This window comes from Anthonomus grandis, chromosome 13 (assembly GCF_022605725.1).
Source record: "Anthonomus grandis grandis chromosome 13, icAntGran1.3, whole genome shotgun sequence".
Classification (NCBI taxonomy): Eukaryota; Metazoa; Arthropoda; class Insecta; order Coleoptera; family Curculionidae; genus Anthonomus; species Anthonomus grandis.
This window is the reverse complement of record NC_065558.1, coordinates 542,106-569,286: the sequence shown is the minus strand read 5'-3', so window position 1 is coordinate 569,286 and position 27,181 is coordinate 542,106. Positions and strand designations below refer to the sequence as shown.

The 27,181-nt window shown below is 30.2% G+C and overlaps 1 protein-coding gene across 2 annotated transcripts in view; it reads left to right on the top strand.

The window, feature by feature from the left end:
• The window catches only part of LOC126743599 (uncharacterized), a 134,401-nt gene that overhangs the window by 84,904 nt on the left and 22,316 nt on the right, over nt 1-27,181 (top strand). For both annotated transcript variants that reach the window (XM_050450766.1, XM_050450767.1), the window contains 2 exons: nt 16,676-16,790; nt 17,957-18,117. In XM_050450766.1, coding sequence (XP_050306723.1) covers nt 16,676-16,790; nt 17,957-18,117 — 276 coding nt within the window. The remainder of the gene's footprint in view (nt 1-16,675; nt 16,791-17,956; nt 18,118-27,181) is intronic.

Genomic DNA, 27,181 nt, shown 5'->3' with positions numbered 1-27,181 from the left:
GACAAATTGACTTTAATTATCTGGAATTTAAATTGGATTTATATTTTGGATTTCTAAGAGGATTCCTACTCTCCCTTTTTTCTTAACTAATTTTCCTTTCTTTCTTCTTCCTAACTCCCAATTTTGTTATTATTTAAATTGAAACAATGACATGGAATCGACATTAAATGATGTGACATTAAGCTTTAGAATTTTATTTGTACATTTTTAAAACCACGGCATTTTTGGATACTTAGGTCATTTTCCGGGAGATATAACCTAAACTGAAATGAAATAACTCACAAAATAAAGTTTAAATACAAAAATTGTGATAATTTGAGAAATTATTATGTGCTGCTAAAACTACAGTCTGCCAAGATTCTGGTGTTATTTTTCAGGTTTCTGTAGCAATTTTTAAGTCGTTTGATATATTTTCTTAAGTAGTTAAATTTTTTCTAATATTCGTGGTTTTTGGGCCCTTTTCTACACAAAAACCAATCTGAAATTTAAAATCAAAACAGAGTCAAACACCGCATCCACTAATGCGATAAATATGTACGGTTAATGCCCCTTTAATTCAGTAATAAATAATGTGGGGCTGTAACGAAATTTATTTTATTTATTTTGCGTTACAATACGTGCGCGGTCTGGGCTATCTAAATGGAATTGATCAAATATATTATGGCCGATATTGACCATCGTAAATCTTGAGTATCGCATTTGCCATATTAACAACAAATTTATTTATTACTCCGATGCGATGGTCGTAAAATAAATTTGAAAACATTGCAACGAATAAATTATTTTTTTAATTTTAGTGATTCGGCTTTTTGGAGGAGGGTTACGATCATTTATTTTAAATTTCTGGCTAGTTTCTTATATAATTTAGGCTGTCATTTAACATATACGATATACGTATATATACTGGGTGTCCCAAAAGTCAACGATAAACCGAAAAAGGGCAATAGACCAGATGCTCAGGGATTTAAAAAAAATGTATCTTGAGTACTTTTAAAATTGTAGGCATTCATAGAAACACCGAAAAAAATGAACACCCCCTGTTGATCTTTTTAGTACTGTGGCTACAAATTTTCGAATTTCTTAACAATTTTTATTTTAATGTAACCCTGAATAACACGAAATAAATTACAAAACTAAATTTAAACAAAACAGTTCACATTTTTACGAAATTATCAGATTTTTGCGCAACTTGTAAGACACAAGTTGACCATCATTTCCCAAATGTGACTATTTGTCCTGGAAAAGAAAATTACTTGACTGCTTGACAAATGATTTCAAAAGTTGGCGTATCCAATCTAGATTTAAAAATGGTAAGATACTTGCTATATTATTGCTTCAATAGGTGTGTATTTTTATGTTTTTTAGTACATAGTCAAATGTACGCCGCTACTCTAAGCTAAGTTTATTTAATTTTACAGTCAAAATAAATAAAATAAAAAATTATTTAAGTTGCAACAAATGTTTAAATTGTCTGTCCTGATACGACATTTTAAATTGGATTAGTGCACACATTTTCTTAATTTTAATTTCTCACACTTCAAGATAGACTTTTTTAGTATTTTTTTTTGAATCTCTGAACACTTGGTCTATTGCCCTTTATCGGCTTATTGTTGACTTTTGGGACACCCTGTATAATAAAAACGACAAAAATGAGTTGTCCATCCATTGATCTATTTTTCTACATAGAATTCATCTATAAAATGACCTCAGCAAAATATAAAAAAAATATAACAAATTTAAAAAGCTCTTCAATTTCTTTAAAAACCCTCGAATTTCTTGAGTACTGTCTCTTGTATAAAACTGGCAACAGCTCAAGAAGTATTGAACCTACAAAAGTGGTTCGTATATGAAATTATTCCTCAAAAATCGCTTTTTCTTTGGGTAATAACTTCTTTTAAATATCTTAACAAAGTATTCCTTAAAAATATTAATTAAAATAAAGTATATCAAAGCCAAAATTGCTTTGGTTAAGCTAATTTTTAATCTAAGATTTATTTTTTTATATAGAGTTCATTTACAGATGAAGATCAGAAGTATTTTAATTTTTTTCTTCCAGGCAGTTGAAGTAATTTCCAAGCTTTCCGAAGAATCTGGAAAAAATTTAAAAATCTGAAAAAAAATCAAAATCCCTGGGAAAAATGCAATAATTTCAAGTAGATATTTTAATTTCGCTTTTCAGGACATAGAAGTAATTTTTTGTTTTTTCCCGGATATTCTAAATTTATCCTTTTTTTTTAAATATAAAAAGAAATTTCCAGAGAGCCTGAAAAAATTTTCCCGACTGCCTATAGATGGGAAAAAATAATTTACTTTCCTGGAAAACATAAACGAAGCCTTGACTGTCTAGAAAAAATAGGAATATCAATTCAAATGCCTGGAAAATACAATCAATACGTCCGTCTAATTATTGAATTGAATTTTTGATCTCTTACAGGCAGTTAAATTAATTTCCAGGCTATCCAGAAAATCTGGAACAATTTAAAAAAATTATATTTTACGCATTTGAAGTCCATATATAGATTTAGAAGACATGAGAAATTACAACAAATGCTGAGACTAAATTATGCATTATAGTCAGTGTCTGTATGTGTATTTTTGCTTGTTTTTCAGTAATTGTGTATTTACGCTTGTTTTTCAAATGAAAATGAATTTTCCAGAAAGCCTATATTGTTTTGTTTTTAATTGCTGACTGCCTATAAACGAAAAAAAAATGATTTTATTTCTTGGAAAACATAAATGAAGACTTGAATGCCTGGAAAAAATAGGAAAGACAAATGCCTGGAAAATTCAATCAATTCGTTGGTCTATTTACTTAAGTGACTTTTTTTATTTCTTACAGGAGGTTGAGTTAATTGCCAGGCTATCCAGAAAACCTAGAAAAATTTAAATACATTTTCTTCCAAGCATTTAACATCCATGCATAGACCTAGAAAACATGAAAAATTACATTAAATGCCCGACAGACTTTATTATGTATAGAGTCATGATCTGTATGGGTATTTATGCCTGTTTTTCAGAAATTTAAAGGAACATTCCAGAGAGCCTGGAAAACATGTTAAGAAATGCTGAATTTAATATCTCTTTCAGTCAATTGTTATCTCCAGAGAGTCTGGAAAAATTAAATTAAAATTTCGATAGAGATCTCCCTAAAATTAATTTTCTTATGTTTTTCTTATATTTTATATTGATGTTTTTCCCAAAAAATTAACATCAATTTTCCAGAGAGTCTGAAATTTTCTTTAAACTATAAATGGAAAAACTAATTTCATTTCCTGGAAAACATAAACGAAGCTCTAAAAACAGGAACATCACTACAAATGCCTAGAAAATACAATCAATTCGTTGGTCTATTTATTTAAATAATTTTTTTATCTCTTACAGGCAGTTGAATTAATTTCCAGGCTATCCAGAAAACCTGGAGAAATTCAAATAAATTTACTTTCAAGGCATTTAAAGTCCATGCAAAAACCTAGAAAACATGAAAAATTACATTAAATGCCCAATAGACTTTTTTATGTATAGAGTCATAATCTGTATGGGTATTTATGCCTGTTTTTCAGAAATTTAAAGGAACTTTCCAGAGAGCCTGGAAAACATGTTAAGAAATGCTGAATTTTATATCTCTTTTAGTCAATTGAATTAATATATAGGCTATCCCAGAGAGTCTGGAAAAATTAAAATTTCGATAGAGAACTCCCTAAAATTATTTTTTTATGTTTTTCTGATATTTCAATCTGAGGTCTTTCCCAAAAAAGTGAAATAATTTTTCCAGATAGCCTGGAATTTTTATTTAATCACTGACGAACTATAAATGGAAAAAAATTATTTCGTTTCTTGGAAAACATAAGCGAAGCGTTAAAAAAACAGGAAGATCACAAATGCCTGGAAAATACAATCAATTCGTTGGTCTATTTATTTAAATAATTTTTATTATTATATATCTCTATCTATTCTAGATCTATTTGTATATATCTCTTACAGACAGTTGAATTAATTTCCAGGCTATCCAGAAAATCTGGAACAATTTAAAAAAATTATATTCTAGGCATGTGAAGTCCATATATAGATTTAGAAGACATGAAAAATTATAGCAAATGCCTGATAGACTAAATTATGCATATAGTCAGTGTCTGTATGTGTATTTATGCCTGTTTTTCAGAAATGTGAAGGAATTTTCCAGACAGCCTGGAAAACATATTAAGAAATGCTGAATTTGATATCTCTTTCAGTCAATTGAATTAACATATCTCTAAAGAGTCTGGAAAAATTAAATTAAAATTTCGATAGAGACCTCCCTAAAATAATTTTTTTATGTTTTTCTGATATTTCATATTGATGTCCTTCCTAAAAAATTAAGTGAATTTTCCAGAGAACCTGAAATTCTTTTTTTTTAATTAATGACTGCCTATAGACAAAAAAAATTATTTAATTTTTTGGAAAACATAAAGGAAGCCTTAGAAGAACAGGAAGACTAATGCAAAGGCCTGGAAAATACAATCAATTCATTGGTATATTTATTTAAGGTATTTTTTTAGCTCTTACAGGCAGTTGAATTGATGTCCAGGATTTCCAGAAAATCTGAGACAATTCAAATAAATTATATTCTAGGTATGTGAAGTCTATACATAGATATAGAAGACATGAAAAATTATAGCAAATGCCTGATATACTAAATTATGAATTAATCAGTGTCTGTATGTGTATTTATGCTTGTTTTTAATGAATTTTACAGAAAGCCTATATTGTTTTGTTTTTATTTGCTGACTGCCTATAAACGAAAAATTTATTTGATTTCTTGGAAAACATAAATGAAGAATTGTATGCCTGGAAAAACAGGAAGACAAATGCCTGGAAAATTCAATCTATTTACTTAAGTGACTTTTTTTATTTCTTACACGCAGTTAAATTAATTTCTAGGTTATCCAGAAAACTTGAAAAATAACATCAAATGCATGACAGACTATTGAGGAGCAATCAAGAAAAACCAGATAAATCCATTATAAAAAAATTTTATTTATAAAAATTAAATTTTCAATTTTCACAAAAAACGTGCCAATAGGTCATCCGTGAACTTATCGAAATAAGTAAAAGGTTTGTTATTATTTATTTATTTATCTGATTATACTTGAATTGAATATATTTAGTTTATTTTATTATATAAAAGTGTTAGTTTTAATGGAAGTATGATGTTATTCGCATTTATTTTAAGCTAAATAATATGATATTTATGTATTAAAATATAAAACAAAAATATAATTTACAAAAAAAAACATATTTTTTTTTAAATAAGATTCTTACGTAAAGAAGTAAAATAAATACCTAATTATCATTATGTTTACATGTTTAGTCTTTATTTTCTTAACACTACAAAAAGAAAAATATAAACCGCAATTTTATTTTGTGGATTTATCTGGTTTTACTTGATTGCTTCTTAATTATTATGTATATAGTCTGTATTCGCATTTATGTCTGTTTTCCAAAAATCCTGGAAAATATATTAAAAAACACTGCATTTAATATCTTCTCCGGGCAGTTGAATTAATAGCTAGCTCATCCAAAGAGCCTGGAGACCTCTCAATTGTGGGTTTTTTCAATTTTCGGAAGTACTCCTAGACAATATAAAAATTTCTCCTTTTCACGACTTTCACTTGACCGAAAACCCTTATACACCATTAAAGAACGCTCCTTTGATTGTTTCTTTTGTAAATTCCAACCTGGAAATTCCCTTCATTAGTCTCACTTGGCTCATACAGGTTTATCCTCTGATGTACTCTCTCTGTAAATTTCCACCCCATCCCCTTTCAGCGGTAACGAAAAATTTCTAAACTTAATTAACCCCCGGGTCGAAAAAACTTTCGGGGTGCAGAAAGTTGTTACCAAAAAGTGCAACTTATTGCACCGACAGACACATCCTCGGGTAACTGCCGAGCGGTGCGGAATTTCGACGGTTTATTAACCCAATTCGGTTTATTTTACCGAATAAATGGCATAGTTAGACGGGAGGAAGGAAGTTCGGTTTTGTCGGAAGACGCATTGCCAACTCGCCCTTATTATAATTTGATTTTCCTATTAGGGGGAGTTGAACTTGGTGATTAATAATGTGGATCTAAAAGGCCCTTTTGTATCCTATTCCGGCCGCAACTAGGATCGATATTTTCATTTTTCATGTTAATTAAGGATGCACTTTTATTTCCCGACCAAAAAAAAAAAAACGTAAATATAATCGTTTTTATGTATGCGCTTTTGTTAACCGTAAAAACGTGCATGCTGGCAGGCCAGTTCTGTTTGGTTTTTTTTTTTATTTTGAATGTTTTATTTTTTTTCTTCTTTTACTACAGGGTGTCCATTTATAAACTGACACATTTTAACTGCTTATAAGTCGAGAACGAAAAATGACAACAATGTGCGGTTTTCACAGAACTTCATCAATATTTTTGAAGTTTTTTTTGACAGTGTTGCCAAGTTTCAAAATTTACCTGAAATAGGAGGAAAAAAATTGATGATTTTCAAAGGCCGATTTCTCAAAAAAATTAAATGTAACACCCTGTACTTTTTAATTTTAAATGAAAGCCTGTTAAATCCCCTTTCCGAAAATGTATAAATTGTCTTAAATTCATAAATTTTTTTTACAGAGCCAATTTTAGTAAATGACACCTTTTTGAAAATTTTCCTACAATAAGCACCTATTAAATAACATTCTCGGTATTAAGTGACAACAATAACAATTGTAGCTTGTCAAGGAGGCTGTGAGTTGCACAATTTGTTTTGTGGGCTTCAACTACTGTCAAATCTTTTTAACGTCATTCGTTGGGCAGTCCCAATAATTTGATTTCTATATGTATTTTTGCATTTTTTAAAGATTTTGAAAGGTTTAAATATGTTTACCACCCGGGAAAAGGCACGTTGCGTGTTATTATTTAGTGAATGCAAATCAGTTACGCAAACGAGAAGATTTAGGCTGATTTTTGAAAGAACTCCACCTTCACGCAATTCTATATTTTATTGGGTATGCCAATTTTACCAGGAGGGAACAGTTAAAAGAAAACTACTTACTTTTGGAAACAGATGGATAGGGCGAGCAGGTCCAATCGAGTGGGCACCTTATTCTCCCGATCTAACCATTCCGGATTTTTGTATATGGGGATATGTAAAAGACCGTTGCTACAATCCAACCCCAAGAAATTTGGATGAACTGTGCAACAACATAGTAAACGTTTTCAACCAAATTACCCCGCGAATGCTACAAAACGCCTTCGGCAACTTATTTCTCCGTCTACATTTGTGTTCCGAGCAAAATGGGGGTCATATTCAGCAGCTAATTTATTAGTTATAAATTAAAATTAATTTCTTCAATTGTTTGTAGTTAAAATTGTTGTAAATAGTTGTAATTCAATACATTGAATAAATACTTTTTATAGACATGGCAATAGCGCAAATTATTTAATTATGATCATGCTAAAGCGATACATAGGCAATTACCAGAAAATGTTCATCAATCACCAAATATGTATTCTACGAAAATTTTCAAAAAGGTGTCATTTACTAAAATTGGCTCTGTAAAAAAAGTAATGAATTTATGACAATTTATACATTTTCGGAAAGGGGATTTAACAGGCTTTCATCTGAAATTAAAAAGTACATTTAAAAATTTTTGAGAAATTGGCCTTTGAAAATCATCAATTTTTTTCCTCCTATTTCAGGTAAATTTTGAAACTTGGCAACACTGTCAAAAAAAATTTTTAAAAATATTGATAAAGTTCTGTGAAAACCGCACATTGTTGTCATTTTTCGTTCTCGACTTATAAGCAGTTAAAATGTGTCAGTTTATAAATGGACACCCGGTATTATTCAGTTGTAGCTATTGGATTTTTAAATGTGACGTTCCTATTGAGTTCTTATTGACCAATAACGCAACATCATATCGGCTGTCTGACTATGAAGAATTTATTAGGTTGTTCTAAAAGGAAAGTCAATTGTCAAAATATTCACAGATATCATAACCTACAAATAAGTTAGTCGTTTTATGACCTACTATAGGGTGTTATTGAAGTTTCCAATATAGTGCAAACATCATGCATTTGCAGGGTGCTCACTTGCATGGTACACTTTTAACTCTTAGATCTTGATACCGCGTGACAAGAACTGTTTTTATATGAAATTATTAAGTAAGGCTCGGTTGTACAAGCAGTGGTTCAACTTAAGTTCTACTAAACTGCAGTTCTTCGTTGAACGTAGTTGAGAGCGAGGTTCGTGTGTTGTTCCAGTACAAGTTTAGTTAAACTAGGTTCTATTTAAAGTCTGCAATGGCCACATAATAAAAAAGAAAAAGAACACAAAAAATACCTTAAATTCCGAAGTGTTGTTTGTTTAAAAGTGTTTTGTGCCGCCTTGCTGCTTGCCAAACTGCGATGAGATGGAGAAAAAAATTAGGGCACACAATTTCTCTGTGAGAGAAGAAAAGGTTCTTATTAATTTAATTAAGAAATACAATAGAATGTAAGAAAACGGATCGAAATTAAAGCAGAGGCCTTGGAGAAAATTTAACAGTGTTCTCGCAGAGCCCCTTAACATTCACATAGAAAAATCCCGATGGATTTTTTCACATTTTGTTGTGTAAAAAAAAATGTTTAATTTTAATACACAATTGTTAGATAATATCTCACAGTCCTGTATAAAAATTCTCAGGCATTTTGTATATGTTTTAATGTGTATAATTCATACAATTATTGCATAATAAATTAATACATTATAAGTGGATATTAATTATTAAGAAAATGTGTATAAATATTCCACATTTTGTTTTTTTAAATCCAATGCAGTTTGGTAAAAAATCTAATAACCAAGTATATTTTTACTACAATTTTTAATTAATTTTTTATTCTGGCTTGTGTTGATTTTATTTACAATTGTGTAGAATAAAAAAGATTCTTGCTAATAGCCCTTCACAATTATTGAATTTTAAAACATGTATTGTGTAGTTATAATACACAATTGTGTATAAAGGAGGACGCGCCCGACGCGACGCCCTTGCCTTTGCCGCATTCAATATTAAACAGTTGTAAAGGTATGCATCAAAATTTGCAGTTGAAAATGATTTAATAGCCCAATCAGCATGAGTTCTAATTTTATTTATTTAAATAATATCGTGATAATAACACGCGTAAGGAAAAAGGAAACGTAACTTTTTTAATTGGCGGTGTAATCTTTAAGATAAATTTGATTTGGCAGCATTGCTATAATTCCCAGTGCCACAGGTATTCAACTGTTCATTCTTCAGTCCTTGAATCAACCGGCCGGCATGACATTAATTTGTTTTAAAGTTTTTTCGTTTCGTTAAGTGTTAAAATTGCATAAGAAAAAATGGATATATTCGTTGAAGATAAACTTAAGGAGTGGGGTTTATTGGACCAACTCCAGGAGCAGTTTTTAGGTAGGTAATTGGGTAAGCACCATATTTTTTTTGCATTTACTTACTGTATACTTTGGAATTTACTGGATATTTTGATGTTTAGCCAGGTAGCTGGTACCCATTTAGTTTTTCAGTGATAACTGATAACTTTACTTATAGAATAGATAAGTACCTGCTATGTACCTATGTACCTGTAGTTATGTACCTGTAAATAAAACCCTTAGCTTAAAACTATATGTTGTTAATATGTAGGTATGTACCTACATAAGAATTTTCGTTAAGTTCCTAATTACGTGTCTATTAGGCATTTCTATTTTCTTTTAAGTTTTTTCGTTTTGTTGTGTCATTTATTTTTATTAAGTGATTTTGAAACAAATTGATGAAGGACGATTTAAAATGAAATAACAATCATTTTGATTTCCATGGGATATGAAAATCCGGTATATGTAAACATGCCAAAACCTTAGTTATTGTAAACGAACCACCCTATAGTCAACACATTTTTTAAATTCTACATAAAATGTTAAACATGTTCATGTATCATAATGTCATACTTGTTAACTATTTTTTTAATATAAGCTGTTGAAAATGGCACTTTTTATGACTTTAAAAGGGATCTAAAGATAATTCTGTAATCGATTTAATTCTGTTATGAAGAGAAAACAGATTTCAATTTTCCATTTCGTGTTTTTAATTTAAACTTTTTATATGGTTTTTTCTATTTTTAACAGAATTAACTCTAAAGCCTCCTTAAGTTATAAAAAGTGCAATTTTCAACACCATGTGTTAAAAAAAATTGATAGCAGTGAATGATTGTTGTTTTGTTAACAATTACCCGCCTGATATACTGTAGATGTTAAGTAACTACATACATATATATGTACAGGGTCATTTTTTATATTTGCGAGCCCATATACAGAGGTTAATATTACTGATAGAGACAAACTTTTTATACAAAAGTTGCATGCTTTTTTCCGTATTATCTTTTAAAGTTGTAAAAAAAACAAAAGCGCATAGCAAAGTTGATAAAACAATAGCAAGTTGATTTTTTTAAATGAAACACTACATATTTTCTGCCAAATCGAAAGACCTTTTTTCCCTGATTTTAATTTTTGTTTTTTTTTTACAAATCTAAAAGATATTACGGAAAAAAGTATGCAAATTTTGTATAAAAAGTTTTTCTTTATCACTGACATTACCCCTGTTTATGGGCACACAAATATAAAAAATGACCCTGTACATAAATGTATGTGTTTATTAGCCTTTAGGTTAAAATCCTGTTTTTACAACTAAGAATTTCCATTTTGAGTTCCTATTTGCGTTTCTAATGTGTATTTATAATACTACTACTAAAGATTTTTTGTTTTGTTGTGCAGGTTATGTGTACTTTTTTAAAAAGTATTTAAATAAAAAAATGTTTTTTTTAAACAATTGAATTTTTTTACCCTACCTATACAACTAAAATTTTTATAAAACATAAATGTTAGAGTGCTTGAGAAAAACAGTCAGTATGGAAAAAAGTCATAATTTGCTTAAAATGAAATAAGTAAATTAAAGTGGGGCATAACGTTTGATAAAAAGAAAATAAGTCAAATTAGGAAAATACATATTCAATCTGTATTTTTGTAATATGACTACTTTTCTTACCAAACGTTGGGCCTCATTTATTTCCCATTTTTTACAAGACTTATTTTATTTTAATCAAATTATGACCTATATATCCTGTTTTTCCCAGGCGCCCTAGAATTTATTATTCCACAGATTTATGGCGAAATTCTCTAAAATGTATTTTAAATTTTTAAACAATTTGTTTATTTTTTTTATACAAATATATTGATTATTTTAAAATTTTTATGAATATAAATACAAAATATTGTAATAAAAAACTCCAGTTCTTATGTTAATTTGATATACAAACCTAAAATAAGTAACCTATACTATATTTAAATTTATAAAACAATATATAGTATTATTATACACAATTTGTAATAAAATTTTATAGTTGAAATGAAAGAAAATAAAATATATTGTAAAAACAACCTACACTAACGTGTGTATTTAAAATGCACAAATTGTGTTTTTTTCCTGTACATACCATGTTAAAAAAAACACTAAGAGTTTGCTTATTTACTGAACAATTATATTAAATAAATATAAAATATTGTCGAATTTAAGTACACAAATAGTGTACTATATATGCAATAAAATAAATCAAATTGATACACAATTTGTTGATTATAGAACCACAGTTGTTTAAACACAATAGCATAGAGAAATTCTACACAAATTGATTCTGTACCATTTCCAGAATCAAATTGTATGTAAAATCTATACAATTGTTAAATTTTTAATCACCTATTTTTAAGAGTGTTCTTATACTTAATAAGTATGAGAATATAAAAAAAGGGCCAAGCAAAAATTTATAACAATAACTGCAAGCGAGAGTGATATCCATGAAATTCCATTAGGGAGCCAACTTACAGGACTAACATCAAAATATGACATTAATGCTACTACAGGTTTTTTAACTTGTTTTAAATCATTTTCAATCTTAAATATTGTAAAATGTTTAGAATCAATTGTTATTCGGGTTGAAAGGAAAAATACTGACGATATTCTATCTAAAATCTAAAAGTATTTTTAAAGTCTATGAATAGTGTAATTGAACTAATACAAATCATTATACTTGTCCGTAACCGATGAAATTTGTTCAGAAATTCTATCTACTATGAATCTCACAGCTTGCTTTTCCAACCTAAATCTAGCCTTAAATTCTTTATCATCCCAAATGTTCAAATGTTCCGGTCTATCCTTGTACACCTGTGATGATCTAGGGTGTACAATTTTATTTACTAATTCCAGAAAATTTTCATCATTCATAATATCTTTCCAAATAGGATCCATTTTTATATTAATGGTTTGTAAACTAAACCTAGGGTACCTAGTAGTTAATAAATTAACACCTGACCAAACACAATAATTATTAAGGTGGCTGTATTTACATAAGTAAAAAATATCAAAATGATATACTAAATATTAATTTAATCTCAAAAATTTGCTTGAACTCCCTTTGAACACTCCAAATTGGACGTTCAAGATAAACCGCAGGTTATCGTTTGAACCAACATTGTACCGGGTGGCCAACTAAGAATGGACGTCGGCGATATCTCAGGCCCTAATAGTCGTAGCGCCTTGAAAAAAAAAATTTGTAATAAAAGTGGCCAAAAAAAAATGCTGGAAATTATTTTGAAGTTCATTGGTCAACTGCTAGAGGGCGCGACAGCTTCTTTAAATCTTAAAATTGCATTTTTGCCAAAAAACCTCCAATAACGTACACCTCAAAATATTATATTAATATTCTAGGAAGATTTCCTCACAAAAAAGTTTGTACAAAAATTTCTGTCAGTTGTCAAATAAAGTGGTGAGGGGCGTTTTTAGCTTGAATAAAGAAAACAGCTGATAATCAGCTGTGACTGGACCGATTTTTTTTAAACATATTTTTTTTTAAGTCTATTGTTGCCTTATTTTTTCAACCAGAAAATAAATTCATATTACTTTTCCTAAAATCCGCTAGAGGGCGTTGACTTGTGACTAACCCTTTCTGACGGATTATTTCAAAAAACTCAAATGCAACTATATATATTTTTTTACGTCATTAAAAGCGGGGAAGAAAACCAAAGAAACTGGTGAAAACGGCACTTCGATATCACTTGTTAAACTAAACTTATTAACAAAATAGTGTCCATTCGAAAATAAAAGTGATAAAAATGCCCATAAATTACTATTTGCTTACACAAGCTGAATAAACTCGTATTAACTAAGTATTTTTAAAAAGAAACAAACTCAGTAGTGTTTTAGAAAATCCGAGATATAGAATTGATCGTTATACGTTTATTTATTACAGGGTGTTAACTAAATAAAGTTGACCAAATTGGCCTATTTTGGGAAAACTGTGCATACAGTTTATAGTTGTTCTATAGGAAAGTTTTAAAAATTTGGCACCATACCATACCATAGAAAAGTTAATTAAAGATACAAAAATAAAATAATTTGACACTTTTAACAATTTTGATGATACCGGATGTAGATGAAAACTTGCTTATTTTAAATAGAACACTCTATAATATGTTATTTGATATTTAAATTCTACATACAATTTTAAGAAATCTTAGGTGGTACAATAAATAATATGTTATACACATAATTTATTTAGTGCCTCCCCAAATGTTCAAAATGCATTCCATCATTTTCTATGCACTGAAACATCTTTTGTTCGGTAGACAAAGCTGCAGTCTCTACCTCAGCAAATGAGAGAGTCTGCATGCAATCCCTAATCCGGCCAATCATATTTTGTCGCGTCGTAGGTCTTGTTGCAAAAACAATTTCTTTAACTCGACCCCATAAATAAAAATCCAGGCACGTTAGGTCTGGTGATCTAGCCGGCCATGGAGAGGTACCACCCCGTCCTATCCATCTACCAGGGTAGGTAGCATCTAAAAACTCCCGAACATTTCGGGCGAAATGTGCTGGACAGCCACCGTGCTGGAACATCACTCGTTGGCGAATTTCAAGTGGCACATCCTCTAATAAAATTGGCAATTCCTCCCTTAAAAACTGCAAATAATTTGCACCATTTAGTGCGTTGTTAAAAAAAAATTGGCCGATAATTCGACCTCCTAATATTCCTGCCCAACAATTTAAAGACCAACGGCCTTGATGCTGGACTTCTCGCATACAGTGCGGATTCGTTGGTGACCAGTAATGAATGTTGTGGAGATTCACGCCTCCATTGCTGTGAAATGTAGCCTCATATGTCCACAATATGTTTGAAAGCACCTGAGGATCCTCTACAATCATACCCAAAAGCCAGTGACAATGGTCTAGCCTTCGGTCAAAATCTTGTGCACTTAATTCTTGATGCAGGACTAAATGATATGGATGAAACCTGGAACAAGATGATGACTGCTGATTCAACAGAATAGACCAATCTGGTGCTTTTCGTGTAAAAATTAATTAATTTTACATTTAAAGCGTCATCATCAATAAATGAACTCTCCTTAGGAAAATTAAGTCTCATCGCGTATAGTGAAGATTAATATCCAAAAGATCGCTTACCTGTACTCCTTAAGAATATTCTGAACAGTAGTTCGATTTACTCCCAGGTCGTGCGCTATTGTTCTAGTACTTAAGTGAGGATTAAACTCGACGTAGGCTAAAACATTTATTATGTTCCCCTGCGTTATCTCCGAAACACGGGCAGCCGAACGTTTCCAGTCGTTCGCAAACGATGTATGATCCGAAGAAAAACTTTTGCAGTAGGATGGCGTCTATCAGGATACTGATGCGCATACACCCTTGCAGCAACTGTGGCATTTCTTATACATTCAAAATAAGTACCTATTATGTCAAACGCCTCTTCGTTTGTGTAAAGCACTGTTAAACAAAGCAATACGAAAAACAGAGATAAAAAGTTAAGGAATAAAAAACTTGAACAAAACACAAAAAACTGGAACAAAACAGGAAAAACTGGAACAATACGAACAACTGGCACAACACGAAAAACTGGAACAACACGGAAAACTGGAAAAACAAAGTTCACAATACGGCGAACTAACAAGAAAACTATTGGATGTTATTAGCGAGACTTAAAAACGCTTTAACAATCGCAAGAAGAGACGCTAAAATGACATTTAACTGAAATATTTACATATTTTGCTTCCATGGTTACCTGCCACTTTTGTTTCCATAGCCTACTAACTCAACTTTCCTATGCACAGTTTTCCCAAAATAGGCCCATTTGGTCAACTTGGTTTAGTTAACACCCTGTATAAATAAACATATAACGATCAATCCTGTATATCAGATTTTCTAAAAGAGTACTATGAGTTTGTTTGTTTAAAAAAATACTTATATAAAAGGAGTTTATTCAGTTTGTCTAAGCAAATAGGAGTTTATCGCCATTTTATCGACACTTTTTTTTTATAACTTTTGTTTAAGAAATGATATCGAAGTGCCGTTTTCACCAGTTTCTTTGGTTTTCTTCCCCGCTTTTAATGACGTAAAAAAATATATATAGTTGCATTTGAGTTTTTTGAAATAATCCGACAGAAAGGGTTAGTCACAAGTCAACGCCCTCTAGCGGATTTTAGGAAAAGTAATTTGAAATTTTTTTTTGGTTGAAAAAATAAGCCAACAATAGACATAAAAAAAAATATGTTTAAAAAAAAATCGGTCCAATCATAGCTGATTTTCAGCTGTTTTCTTTATTCAAGCTAAAAACGCCCCCCACCACTTTATTTGACAATTGACAGAAATTTTTGTAGAAACTTTTTTGTGAGGAAATCTTCCTAGAATATTAATATAATATTTTGAGGTGTACGTTATTGGAGTTTTTTTGGCAAAAATGCAATTTTAAGATTTAAAGAAGCTGTCGCGCCCTCTAGCAGTTGACCAATGAACTTCAAAATAATTTCCAGCATTTTTTTTGGCCACTTTTATTACAAAATTTTTTTTTTCAAGGGGCTACGACTATTAGGGCCTGAGATATCGCCGACGTCCATTCTTAGTTGGCCACCCGGTACAACGGATTAATTCCGCTGAATCTCCGGTTTATGAACTGTTGTTGAACGCCCATTGTACAACCGCGCCTAAGAAATGAAAATGCATCTGTAGTAAATAAATATATTACTGATCTTTCGCTAACGATAAACGGCTTTCAAAATGCATGAAATCTAAGCTCCAGAATATTCTTTAAAAACAGAGCATTGCATTTAAAAATTTGAATTTTGGATTTGTTACAGGTTTTTATTTTTGTTTATTCTCTTTTTTATTTTACTTATGTAAAAATGTTTTAAATGTGTTTCCTCGATTTTTGTGCACTATTTATTTATTTTTCTTTGGGTACTTACTATTAAATACTTTTTTTGAATACATTTTTCTACTTTATAGTCTACAACAGCCCTCAACTGCGTTGAGAAGCTGAAATTATGATATTTATTATTATTATTATTATTATTATTATTATTATTATTATTATTATTATTATTATTATTATTATTAAATCAAAAATTCGAGCTAATATAATAATAAACGTGTTAAAAAACACAACAAACATTCCCATTGTTATTTAAGTTATATTCCATTCAATTTTTATGAACCGTTGTATGTATTTCAATCTGATGCCAGTTAATTATTTATATGACATAAATATTTAAAAAAACAAAATTCCACAGATTTTTTTTTGCTAATTAATTATTTTGTTTGCAGCTGATGGTACTTCCCAATACGACGCGATCCGGGCATACCTAAAAGAACTGGACATAACCGAGAAAGTCTGGATAGGACTCTCGAAACCGCAAGAAAAACCGAATTTCCTATGGACGTAAGTGAACATTTTATAAATCAATTTCCGTTGGTTTATTGTTCGATATTTGGGAACTGAGCTGGTGTATGAGTTGTTTTTTTGTTAATTGAAAAAAGGCTCTTTTGTGGTCGTTAATTGAACCATTATGTGGCGTAAATTGTGTTTTTCGCTCTTTTTTAATGTGTCCGAAACAGACGGGAATGTTTGTTAGAAAGGCGAAATGCGAGTAGGATTCCTGAAAATAAAAAAAGGATTATTTCCAGTAATTTTAACTTTTTTAGAAATATTATTGTTGCTTAATTGAATATTCTAGACAAGGCGTTCCTGAATATAATGCTAAAATGAAACTGTTATTAATTAAGTGGTCGATTTTAAGCTCAATTTAATTTCTTCTTGAATTCTTAAATCAAAATGAGTATATTCGTACGTGATTGAACTTTTGACGTTGTTTGGAATTAAATTATTGTTTTTTTTTTTTTTGCTGCAAGATAATAAAATAGTACTACCAAGTACATGTTTTTTTAAGGAAGATTTATTATTGGACCCCTACAAGGGATTTCTTAGCAATAAATCTCATTAAAAAAAGGGTTGATCCAGACTTAATCCGATATAGTAGAATCCAGAGCCGAATTTTAACGAGCAGCAAAAAGGATTTTTTTTTAAGTTACCTCCACTGAGATTTATAGCGAAGAGGACGTACAATAAGGACCCCGCTCAGTTAAATTACCGCTACTAGTCCGGCTTATCCAGAGATTGAAAAAAAAACCGCTTAGATAAGATTTTTCGGTATCCATAACATAATGGAAAGTTACGAAAATGGCGTTCGCTTTTTAAACTACCGTTATTATTTTTAAATTGGAAACGCGCGCTAGGAAATACGAAGGGCCCTAAATGGAAATTTAAAACTCTCGTTTGGAAATGCACGTTTTATATGTTGGAGTGGGAACTTTTTAATAATTCGCAATGCATGAATGGTGTTTTGAATTATATATTTTTTTAAAGTGCAATAATGTAGATATATTGGAACAATTTTGATCCAGGAAAACTGTGTTTTTTCTAACATGTGATGCCACAACTTCAACCCACTCCCTCTGCTGCACTCTTTTCTTTTTTCAATATGCGGCCACAAGAAAGAGGCGCAATTCAGTCGGTGACTCTGTTATTTACATTTAATTTCATTCCAGAGATTTCCGTCCTTTATCCGGGGAAGGCCATTGGCAGGAATCCATACCAGCAGGAGACAGTCAGTCGCTTTGTGCCATAATGGATCCTGCCGCGGACTTTTTATGGCGAGCCTTACCCTGCGGCGGACCAGAGGTTGCCGCTTTTATTTGCGAGTTATCCAGTAAGTTTTGGCGGTTACAATATTTATAGTGAAAATTAAATTTAAGAATAATTTGACACAAAATAGGACCATCTTTCTTTCGATTAAAAAACGTACAATATTAAGCGATTTAAGGAGATTATGCAAGAAGACCCTTAAAAATTATAATACGCAGTACTTGCGCGAACGAACTGAACTAGCTTAAGTATTTGCACCATTTTTATAATTATTATTATTACAAATATTTTTATTAAATGATATATAAAATAGAAATAGGAGAAAATGTTGCAGAGAACCACGGAAGGGAAAAAGAGAGCAAAGCTCAGCACAAAATATACACCCAAATATAATATAACCAAAGCCTAATCTATTTCAAGTAAAATACGACCATGACAAGACCTAGTTATATCAAGACTTTGTTCGTGTTTGGTATATTTGGACAAATGTTTAAATAGATATATTTTTACTCCAATAGGCTGACTATTCCAAATTTTTATCGCCAAATATTCATGTTCAAATTTATTCAAATATGGTAGATTATACAGGGTGATTCATTAATATTGCACGAAAATGAAATGCCGGTTTTTTTGGGTTAAATTATGACGAAAAGTTCCTATAAACATATGTCCGAAAGTGCTTCGTTTCCGAGATACAGGGTGTTCAAATTTTCTTAAAAAATCGATTTTTTATTAATATCTAAGAAATGCCTTTGCTGTTTGCAATGTCATTCACACCATTTCTGGATATCTTAATGATGTATCTTTTTGACATATGACAGTTGATTTGTTATTCCAGGGACGTGCCCACGGGGTAAGCGGGTTAGGTTTTTTGTACAAAAAATAGCACCTAGTAGATTTTTTGAACCTCCTGTACATTTTTTGGATGACGCAACTAAAGATGGAATTGTTTCAACTCTTGGGTGTTTTTCGTATCTCCCTCCGTTTTCGATAAAAAAATTAGTTTAATGCAAACGTTTGAAAAAACTTGAATAAACATAATAAAATGCCTACTTATCGATTTACAGGGTGAAGAATAGTAAATACGGTAATTTGGAATTTTGACATGACATTAACTGTACTACCTGTTAAAAAATAGTTTTAATTAAACTTAGGTACATTAATTAAATTCTTAGAATAAACATTAGTAAATTGATGAAGGTAATGAAAAGCTATGGACTAAGAAACGTACGCTATAAGAGTTGTTCAAAATGAGTTCCTCCAACTGCAATGCATGCGTCTGTCCTGCGACGCATTGACTGGCGAACACGTTCAAAGATCCCTGGCGTGTTTCGAATAATATCGCAATTTGCAATACTGTACTTGATATTCGACACTATGAATAGGTAAGTATTACATTTTAGGAAGAAAATTATTTCTTTGCTTTCGCGTGATTTAAAAGCATTTACTTGTATTTTTACAGAGGGATGCAAAAAAGCAATTCTTAATTTTTTTATCGAAAACGGAGGGAGATACGAAAAACACCCAAGAGTTGAAACAATTCCATCTTTAGTTGCGTCATCCAAAAAATGTACAGGAGGTTTAAAAAATCTACTAGGTGCTATTTTTTGTACAAAAAACCTAACCCGCTTACCCCGTGGGCACGTCCCTGGAATAACAAATCAACTGTCATATGTCAAAAAGATACATCATTAAGATATCCAGAAATGGTGTGAATGACATTGCAAACAGCAAAGGCATTTCTTAGATATTAATAAAAAATCGATTTTTTAAGAAAATTTGAACACCCTGTATCTCGGAAACGAAGCACTTTCGGACATATGTTTATAGGAACTTTTCGTCATAATTTAACCCAAAAAAACCGGCATTTCATTTTCGTGCAATATTAATGAATCACCCTGTATATGAAACATAAATGCCCACAGTGCTTAATATACAGGGTGTCTCAAATTCGAGGGTGACTATTGGAATCTCGGAAACCGTACGAGTTACAGGGTTGGTTAAATGGAGTCAAAGTTGCGCAATTTGGAGCTTAACAAAATGACGTTTAAAAAAATTTAAAAATCCCGGATACTTCCGGAGATATCCGAAAAAAACCGAAATTTGTTAAAATCGTTTTTACCTTCTACCGACTTTATTTAAATAGACATCGGAAAACTAAAAACAGTTTTTCATTGACACTTTTTATACTTTACAACATGACGCAAAAAAAAAATTAATCCGACGTTTCGTTTTTTTTTCGATCATCATCACTTTATTTGTTCTTATAGAGACCATATTGGATTTTCTCATTTTTAAAAAGTATTTTTAATTGCCTTTAAAATGAGATATCGCAATTGCATGTCCGATTACTCCTTCTAGTACTTCTCATAAGATTTGCATGAGTGCAAAAGAGAAAGATATATCAATAGGATTTCCAAATAAATTGATTTTATATAGATTGAGGCTATAAAATACTCTGAATTTGATATAGTTTTTTTTTAGATCAATTCAATGAAAATGTATCCTTTTCTAACCTAATATTTTGATTTTTTTAAATTTATATAGTAGGCCATAACAAAATGATATTAGCCGCTTAAACTTTTAAAATTTTTTAAACGTCATTTTATTAAGCTCCAAATTGCGCAACTTTGCCTCTATTTAACCGATCCTGTAACTCTTACGATTTCCGAGATCCCAATTGTCACCCTCAATAAATCAGTGAATGAAATTACCCAAATTCTGTTAAGTTCTATGGGACTAAACTTAAACCCTGAAGATATTGTAGTAACAATATCTTCAGGTAGTATCAATATCTTATTCATATTATCATATAGAATAAAAACACGAAACGACGAAAATCCTGTTATAATAAAATGTAAATCGAGGGAAGTAAAACGTAAAAAGTTTTTCAGCAAAGAAAGGCTATTAAAACTATATATACAAAAAACTGCAAATTTGGAGGGCCAAATAAACAAATTTATTTTAATGATGAACTGACAAAATATAATCAAGAACTATTTAAAGCGGCCAGGGAATATAAGAAAAGAAAAAAAATTAAAGCTGCATACTGCTTGAATGGGAAGATATTCATCAAAAAAAGTGATGTAGACAAACCAATAAGAATATTTTGTAAAGAGGACTTAAATATGTAAATAGATTTATTTACGTACAAAAGTACTATGTATGTATATAATATAAGAAATATGTAATTACTTGGTCCACAGAACTTGAAACTTAGAAATAAACTTGAGGAGATAGAAGCATTAGTCAAATTACATGCGAAACCAGATGTATGAGTATTCACCGAGAACTGGATTTATGAATATGAAGTTCACTTTTACAACCTTACTGGATATACACCAGAACATAATTGTAGAAAAAAAGGGGTGGAGGTATATCGGTTTATATTAAATCAAACATAAAGTATGAGGTAGAAATAATTAAATCCTTGAATGGCTGTGACTGGTTGACAATAAAATTAGTAAATCCTAAAATTAAAATAATTAGTGCTTATCGGCCCTCCTCATCCGACGCTAGATTGTTCATCAATGATCTGGACCAAATGATGAATGATGTTAAAGAGAAGACAATAATAGTGGGTGATATGAACAATTGAACATTAACCTTGTTGGTGACAGTGACTTAAAAAAGGATTATGAGGCCATGATAATTGGCAATGCTTTTGAGTTTATCAACCGTACAGAAGCAACAAGAGAAACTATAAATACTGCAACACTTATTGATTACACTATAACCAACATATTAAATTTAAATAGCAATGTCGAATACTGTTTGTGTGAAGTTATCCATAAAATGCCAGCCATAAAGTTACCGCTCCGCGTGACCGGCCTACTATTTGTGTCAGGCCGGATATTTTTAAAAATCTAAGGAAATGAACATCATCTGTATAAAATTACGTAATAGTACTAATTTTTATCTTTATTATGCATTAAAAAATAAATTTAATCTTAAAAAACAAGCGTATATGAGGAAAAATAATATTTTTTAATGTTTAATATTAGTTATTTCATTTTCATAATTTCTGATATTTTATGGTGAATGAGTTCTTATATTTTTATACTTTTAAATATATATAAATTTAAATTCTATCTCATAAATAAAAATAAAATTTGAATGGAATCCAAATTTTTTTTCCAGATTTTGTATACTTGGTGCCCTCCTATTTTTATGCAAATCAGAATGCATGAGTTTTGTTATATAAGGAATTTTTGGGACACTCTTAGGTATACACTAACATAAGTTTAGATAGATGCCACCCCTTCGTAACCTTTAGAAAAAATTAAGTTTGGTCAAAATCCCGATTTTTTCAAGAATGTTCGTTATTTAGTGCTCTCTTACTTTTATGCAAATCGGAGTGCATGAGTTTTGTTTTAATAGTGATATTAAGGATAATTTTAAGTATACACTAACATAAGTTTAGATAGTTGCCACCCCTTCATAACCTCTAGAAAAAATTAAGTTTGGTCAAAATCCCGATTTTTTTAAGAATGTTCGTTATTTAGTGCTCTCTTATTTTTATGCAAATCGGAGTGCATGAGTTTTGTTTTTTTTCTAGAGGTTATGAAGGGGTGGCAACTATCTAAACTTATGTTAGTGTATACTCAAAAGTATCCTTAATATCACTATTAAAACAAAACTCATGCACTCCGATTTGCATAAAAGTAAGAGGGCACTAAAAAACGAACATTCTTGAAAAAATCGGGATTTTAACCAAACTTAATTTTTTCTAGAGGTTATGAAGGGGTGGCAACTATCTAAACTTATGTTAGTGTATACTCAAAAGTATCCTTAATATCACTATTAAAACAAAACTCATGCACTCCGATTTGCATAAAAGTAAGAGGGCACTAAATAACGAACATTCTTGAAAAAATCGGGATTTTGACCAAACTTAATTTTTTTTACAGGTTATGAAGGGGTGGCAACTATCTAAACTTATGATAGTGTATACTCAAAAGTATCCTTAATATCACTATTAAAACAAAACTCATACACTCCGATTTGCATAAAAGTAAGAGAGCATTAAATAACGAACATTCTTGAAAAAATCGGGATTTTGACCAAATTTAATTTTTTCTAAAGGTTACGAAGGGGTGGCATCTATCTAAACTTATGTTAGTGTATACCTAAGAGTGTCCCAAAAATCCCTTATATAACAAAACTCATGCACTCTGATTTGCATAAAAATAGGAGGGCACCAAGTATACAAAATCTGGAAAAAAAATTTGGATTCTATTCAAATTTTATTTTTATTTATGAGATAGAATTTAAATTTATATATATTTAAAAGTATTAAAATATAAGAACTCATTCACCATAAAATATCAGAAATTATGAAAATGAAATAACTAATATTAAACATTAAAAAATATTATTTTTCCTCATATACGCTTGTTTTTTAAGATTAAATTTATTTTTAATGCATAATAAAGATAAAAATTAGTACTATTACGTAATTTTATACAGATGATGTTCATTTACTTAGATTTTTAAAAATATCCGGCCTGACACAAATAGTAGGCCGGTCACGCGGAGCGGTAACTTTATGGCTGGCATTTTATGGATAACTTCACACAAACTCGAATACTTCATGCATACCATGACGGATCACAAAATACAAAAAAATTGAGCTTGACATGACAGCAACAAAATAATACGCAAAAGCAAAAAATTGAAATTAAACATGTAAAGTCTGAGCGTTTTAAAATATTATTAACAGAAAAAATAGAAAATAGTGAAATAAATAATTTTGAAACATTAATTAAAATAATGCAAGAAGCCAAAAAAGGATCAACTGTAATAAAAACAATAAATGTTGGATCAATGAAGAATTTCTACGATTAGTTTTGTGTACAAGCACAAAGAAATTCTAACAACATAAATATAAGGGAGGAATTTAGAAATATGAAAAATCAGTGTGAATCCCTCAGAAAAAAATTAAAAAATAAATTTGTAAATGGCCAGATTGAACAGGCAAGTGGAGATAAAAGAAAAACATGGCAAGTCATAAATAATACTATACACAATAAATATAACAGAAGTGACAACATTGATATTAAATACATACAAATAAACAATGAAAAAATATATGATAGCCAGGGAATTGCTGATATCTTAAATGATTAGTTTCTAAACATTTTGGAAATGAAATAGGGAAAAAAGTTGAACAAGAAAGAATGGCGGTAGGATTGGACACTATATTTGAGGAAGATACTCAAGACAAAACTATCTTTTTAACACCATGTACAAATGAAGAAATCAATGAAATTATAAATGAACCAAAAAAAAAAAATGCAGCTCCTGGGAGTGATGAAATTACAACCTCTGATATAATAAACGTAAAGACCTTGGTAATACCTATCCTGGTTCGCTTGTTGAATGAAATGCTTAGTAATGGATGTTATCCAGAGTGTTTAAAGGTAACAAAAATCATACTTATTCATAAAGCAGGAAATCAATATGAACCAACAAATAAAAAAAGGCCTATAGCTCTTATTTCAGCACTATCTAAAATTGCCGAGAAACTAATCAAAAGAAGGCTAGTAAAATTTATAGAAAAAACCTTTGAATTTGATCCACAACAATATGGATTCCAGAAATCTAGCAATACGGAGGCGGCAGTGATTGAACTACAAGATCATATAACAAAAGCTCTGGATGAGAAATGTCATGTGTTAGCAGTGTTCATTGATCTTCAAAAAGCTTTCGACACGGTTAATATTAAGATACTGCTTAAGGAACTGTTGTCAATGGGCTTTAGAGGCGTTGCCTATAAATTAATAGAATCTTATCTGGTGAAACGTAAATAGTATACAAGTGTGAACAACAAAGAAAGTAAAACCAAAGAGACTATCATGGGTGAACCACAGGGATCTGTCCTAGGTCCGCTGCTCTACCTTATTTACGTGCACAGTCTGTCAAAAGCCACTCTTAACTGTAGATACAACTTTTGCTGATGATACCGTTTTGCTGTTTGTCGGTGAGTGTCTCAAAACATTAGTCAAGGAAACAAATGTGTGTCTAGCCAGATATCACAAATGGTTATTAAGAAATAATTTAAAAATAAATGTAAATAAAACTGTATATATGGTGTTTAGGAATAAAAATAAAATAATAAGTGAAACAGACATTAAAATAAACAATAATCTAATTAAAAAAGTTGACTGCTACAAATACCTTGGACTGGTATATTTGATGAAGAATTAAATTACAAAAATCACGTCTGTCATGTACAGAAGAAACTGTCCAGTGCTTGTGGTGCTATCAAAAGATGTGCGAGTTATTTGTCTGATGAAATAAAAAAAGCGGTGTATAATGGGGTTGTTTAAATCACATCTGCAATACATGGGTACTATTTGGGGATCAACAACGAAAACTCTGGTAAAGAAGCTTCAAAGACTACAAAATCGAGCTATAAAATACCTTTATAATTTACCTAGGTTGTTTCCTACTGCTCAATTATATAAAACATATCAATTTTTAATCGTATGTTTTATATTTATTTACAAGTTGAACAGATAATAAGTTTGGAGCGATGTAAGTTTCTAAAAAAATATAAATAATGAACTTAAAACTAAGGTAACTTTAAATAAGAGTAGTGACTTTCATAATTATTTAACGAGGGCAAGACAATGTGTTTATCTAACAAGATCAAGGACTGACAAGCGGAGAAACGGTGTAATTAGCCAGTCAATAAGGTGCTATAACGAACTTCCACCATTTATTGTGAATATAAAAAACTAGTGTGTTTATAAAAAAACATTTGGCGGAATTAAATGCTATGCCTAAATGGCCTATTTTGTTGAAACTAAAGTTTTATATTGTAGAAAATTTATATAGTTTTTGTATTTTTTGTTTTGTGGTTGATTTGTGGGTTAAAGCGATAAATATTGAAAGTGTTAACTTTTTTTTATAGTTTATCTAAGCTTATATTATCATGTATACTTAGCTGACTATTTAATTTAAATGTTAAAATATTCCTAATGAAGGACTTGTTATCAGTTTTGTAAACTGTTTTAAGTTCAGTAATAAAGTTTATAAAAAAAAAAAAATTGGGACACTGTACAATATACTAACCTAAAATAAATCTATCAATTGTAACATATATGTAAATGTTACATTTTTTGTGTTGAAAAAACGTAGCAGGTTTACTTGCTAAAGTTAAAAACTTGCTAACCAAAGTACCAAAGACCAGATTACGAATAACTAATAAGATTTATTTTATATAAATAATTGTAATATTATGTTTCCAATAAATAATATGCCACGGATTTGTAATTATTTATTAATTTAATATTAAAAAATTGGGAGATTTCTTAAGGACATGGTTTAGATTTTTTTTTCTTCTTTCCTTTAATTCTTGTTTACTTTACATCTAATTACTATGGCATGTTTGTCAAGTTCTTCTAATAAATAAATATTATTTAGAAAGTCAATTTATATTAATTATTCCTTTTATTTTAATATATCCTTTACTTGTCATGTCCTTTGGTAGGATATTATATATTTTAGGTATTACATAAAACAGGCTTTTCTGACATTTAGAAAGCATTGGATCTTGAGTGACAGTCAATTTATTTTAGTTTGCTCTGGTATTTACATTATTTGCATCTGGTATTTATATTAATATACATATATAGAGCAGGGGTTAACTTTAAATAATAGGGATAACTTGTAAAATAATTCCTGGTCACAATTTTGTTCATATCTCAATAAATGTTAAGAGCTTATACCCTTACAGTTCCTGTAATTAACTCCTTTATTGTAATTGATTAAATTTTGATTGAATAAAAAAAACGATGGTATCAAAAAGGATAAAAAAATTAAGTTACGATCGTTTTTTGGCCATAACAAACCGATAATTAGAGGAAGAATAATGAAAATTAAGGGTTGAATTTTAAATTCGTTAAAGTCGTTTAAAGGACTGAACAATTAAAGTATTTACAAATGACCCAATTTCACTCTCCTAATATGGCCTGAAATGTCAATAAAACCAAAAATATGTTCTCATTTTTTTAATGGTTTTCCCGTCATTTGTCTCGAAGACGAAAATTCGTAACGTTAAAGAGAAATGATGGCCCCCGAGGGCCAATACGTTACGTAATATCCGAAAAAATACTCGAGAC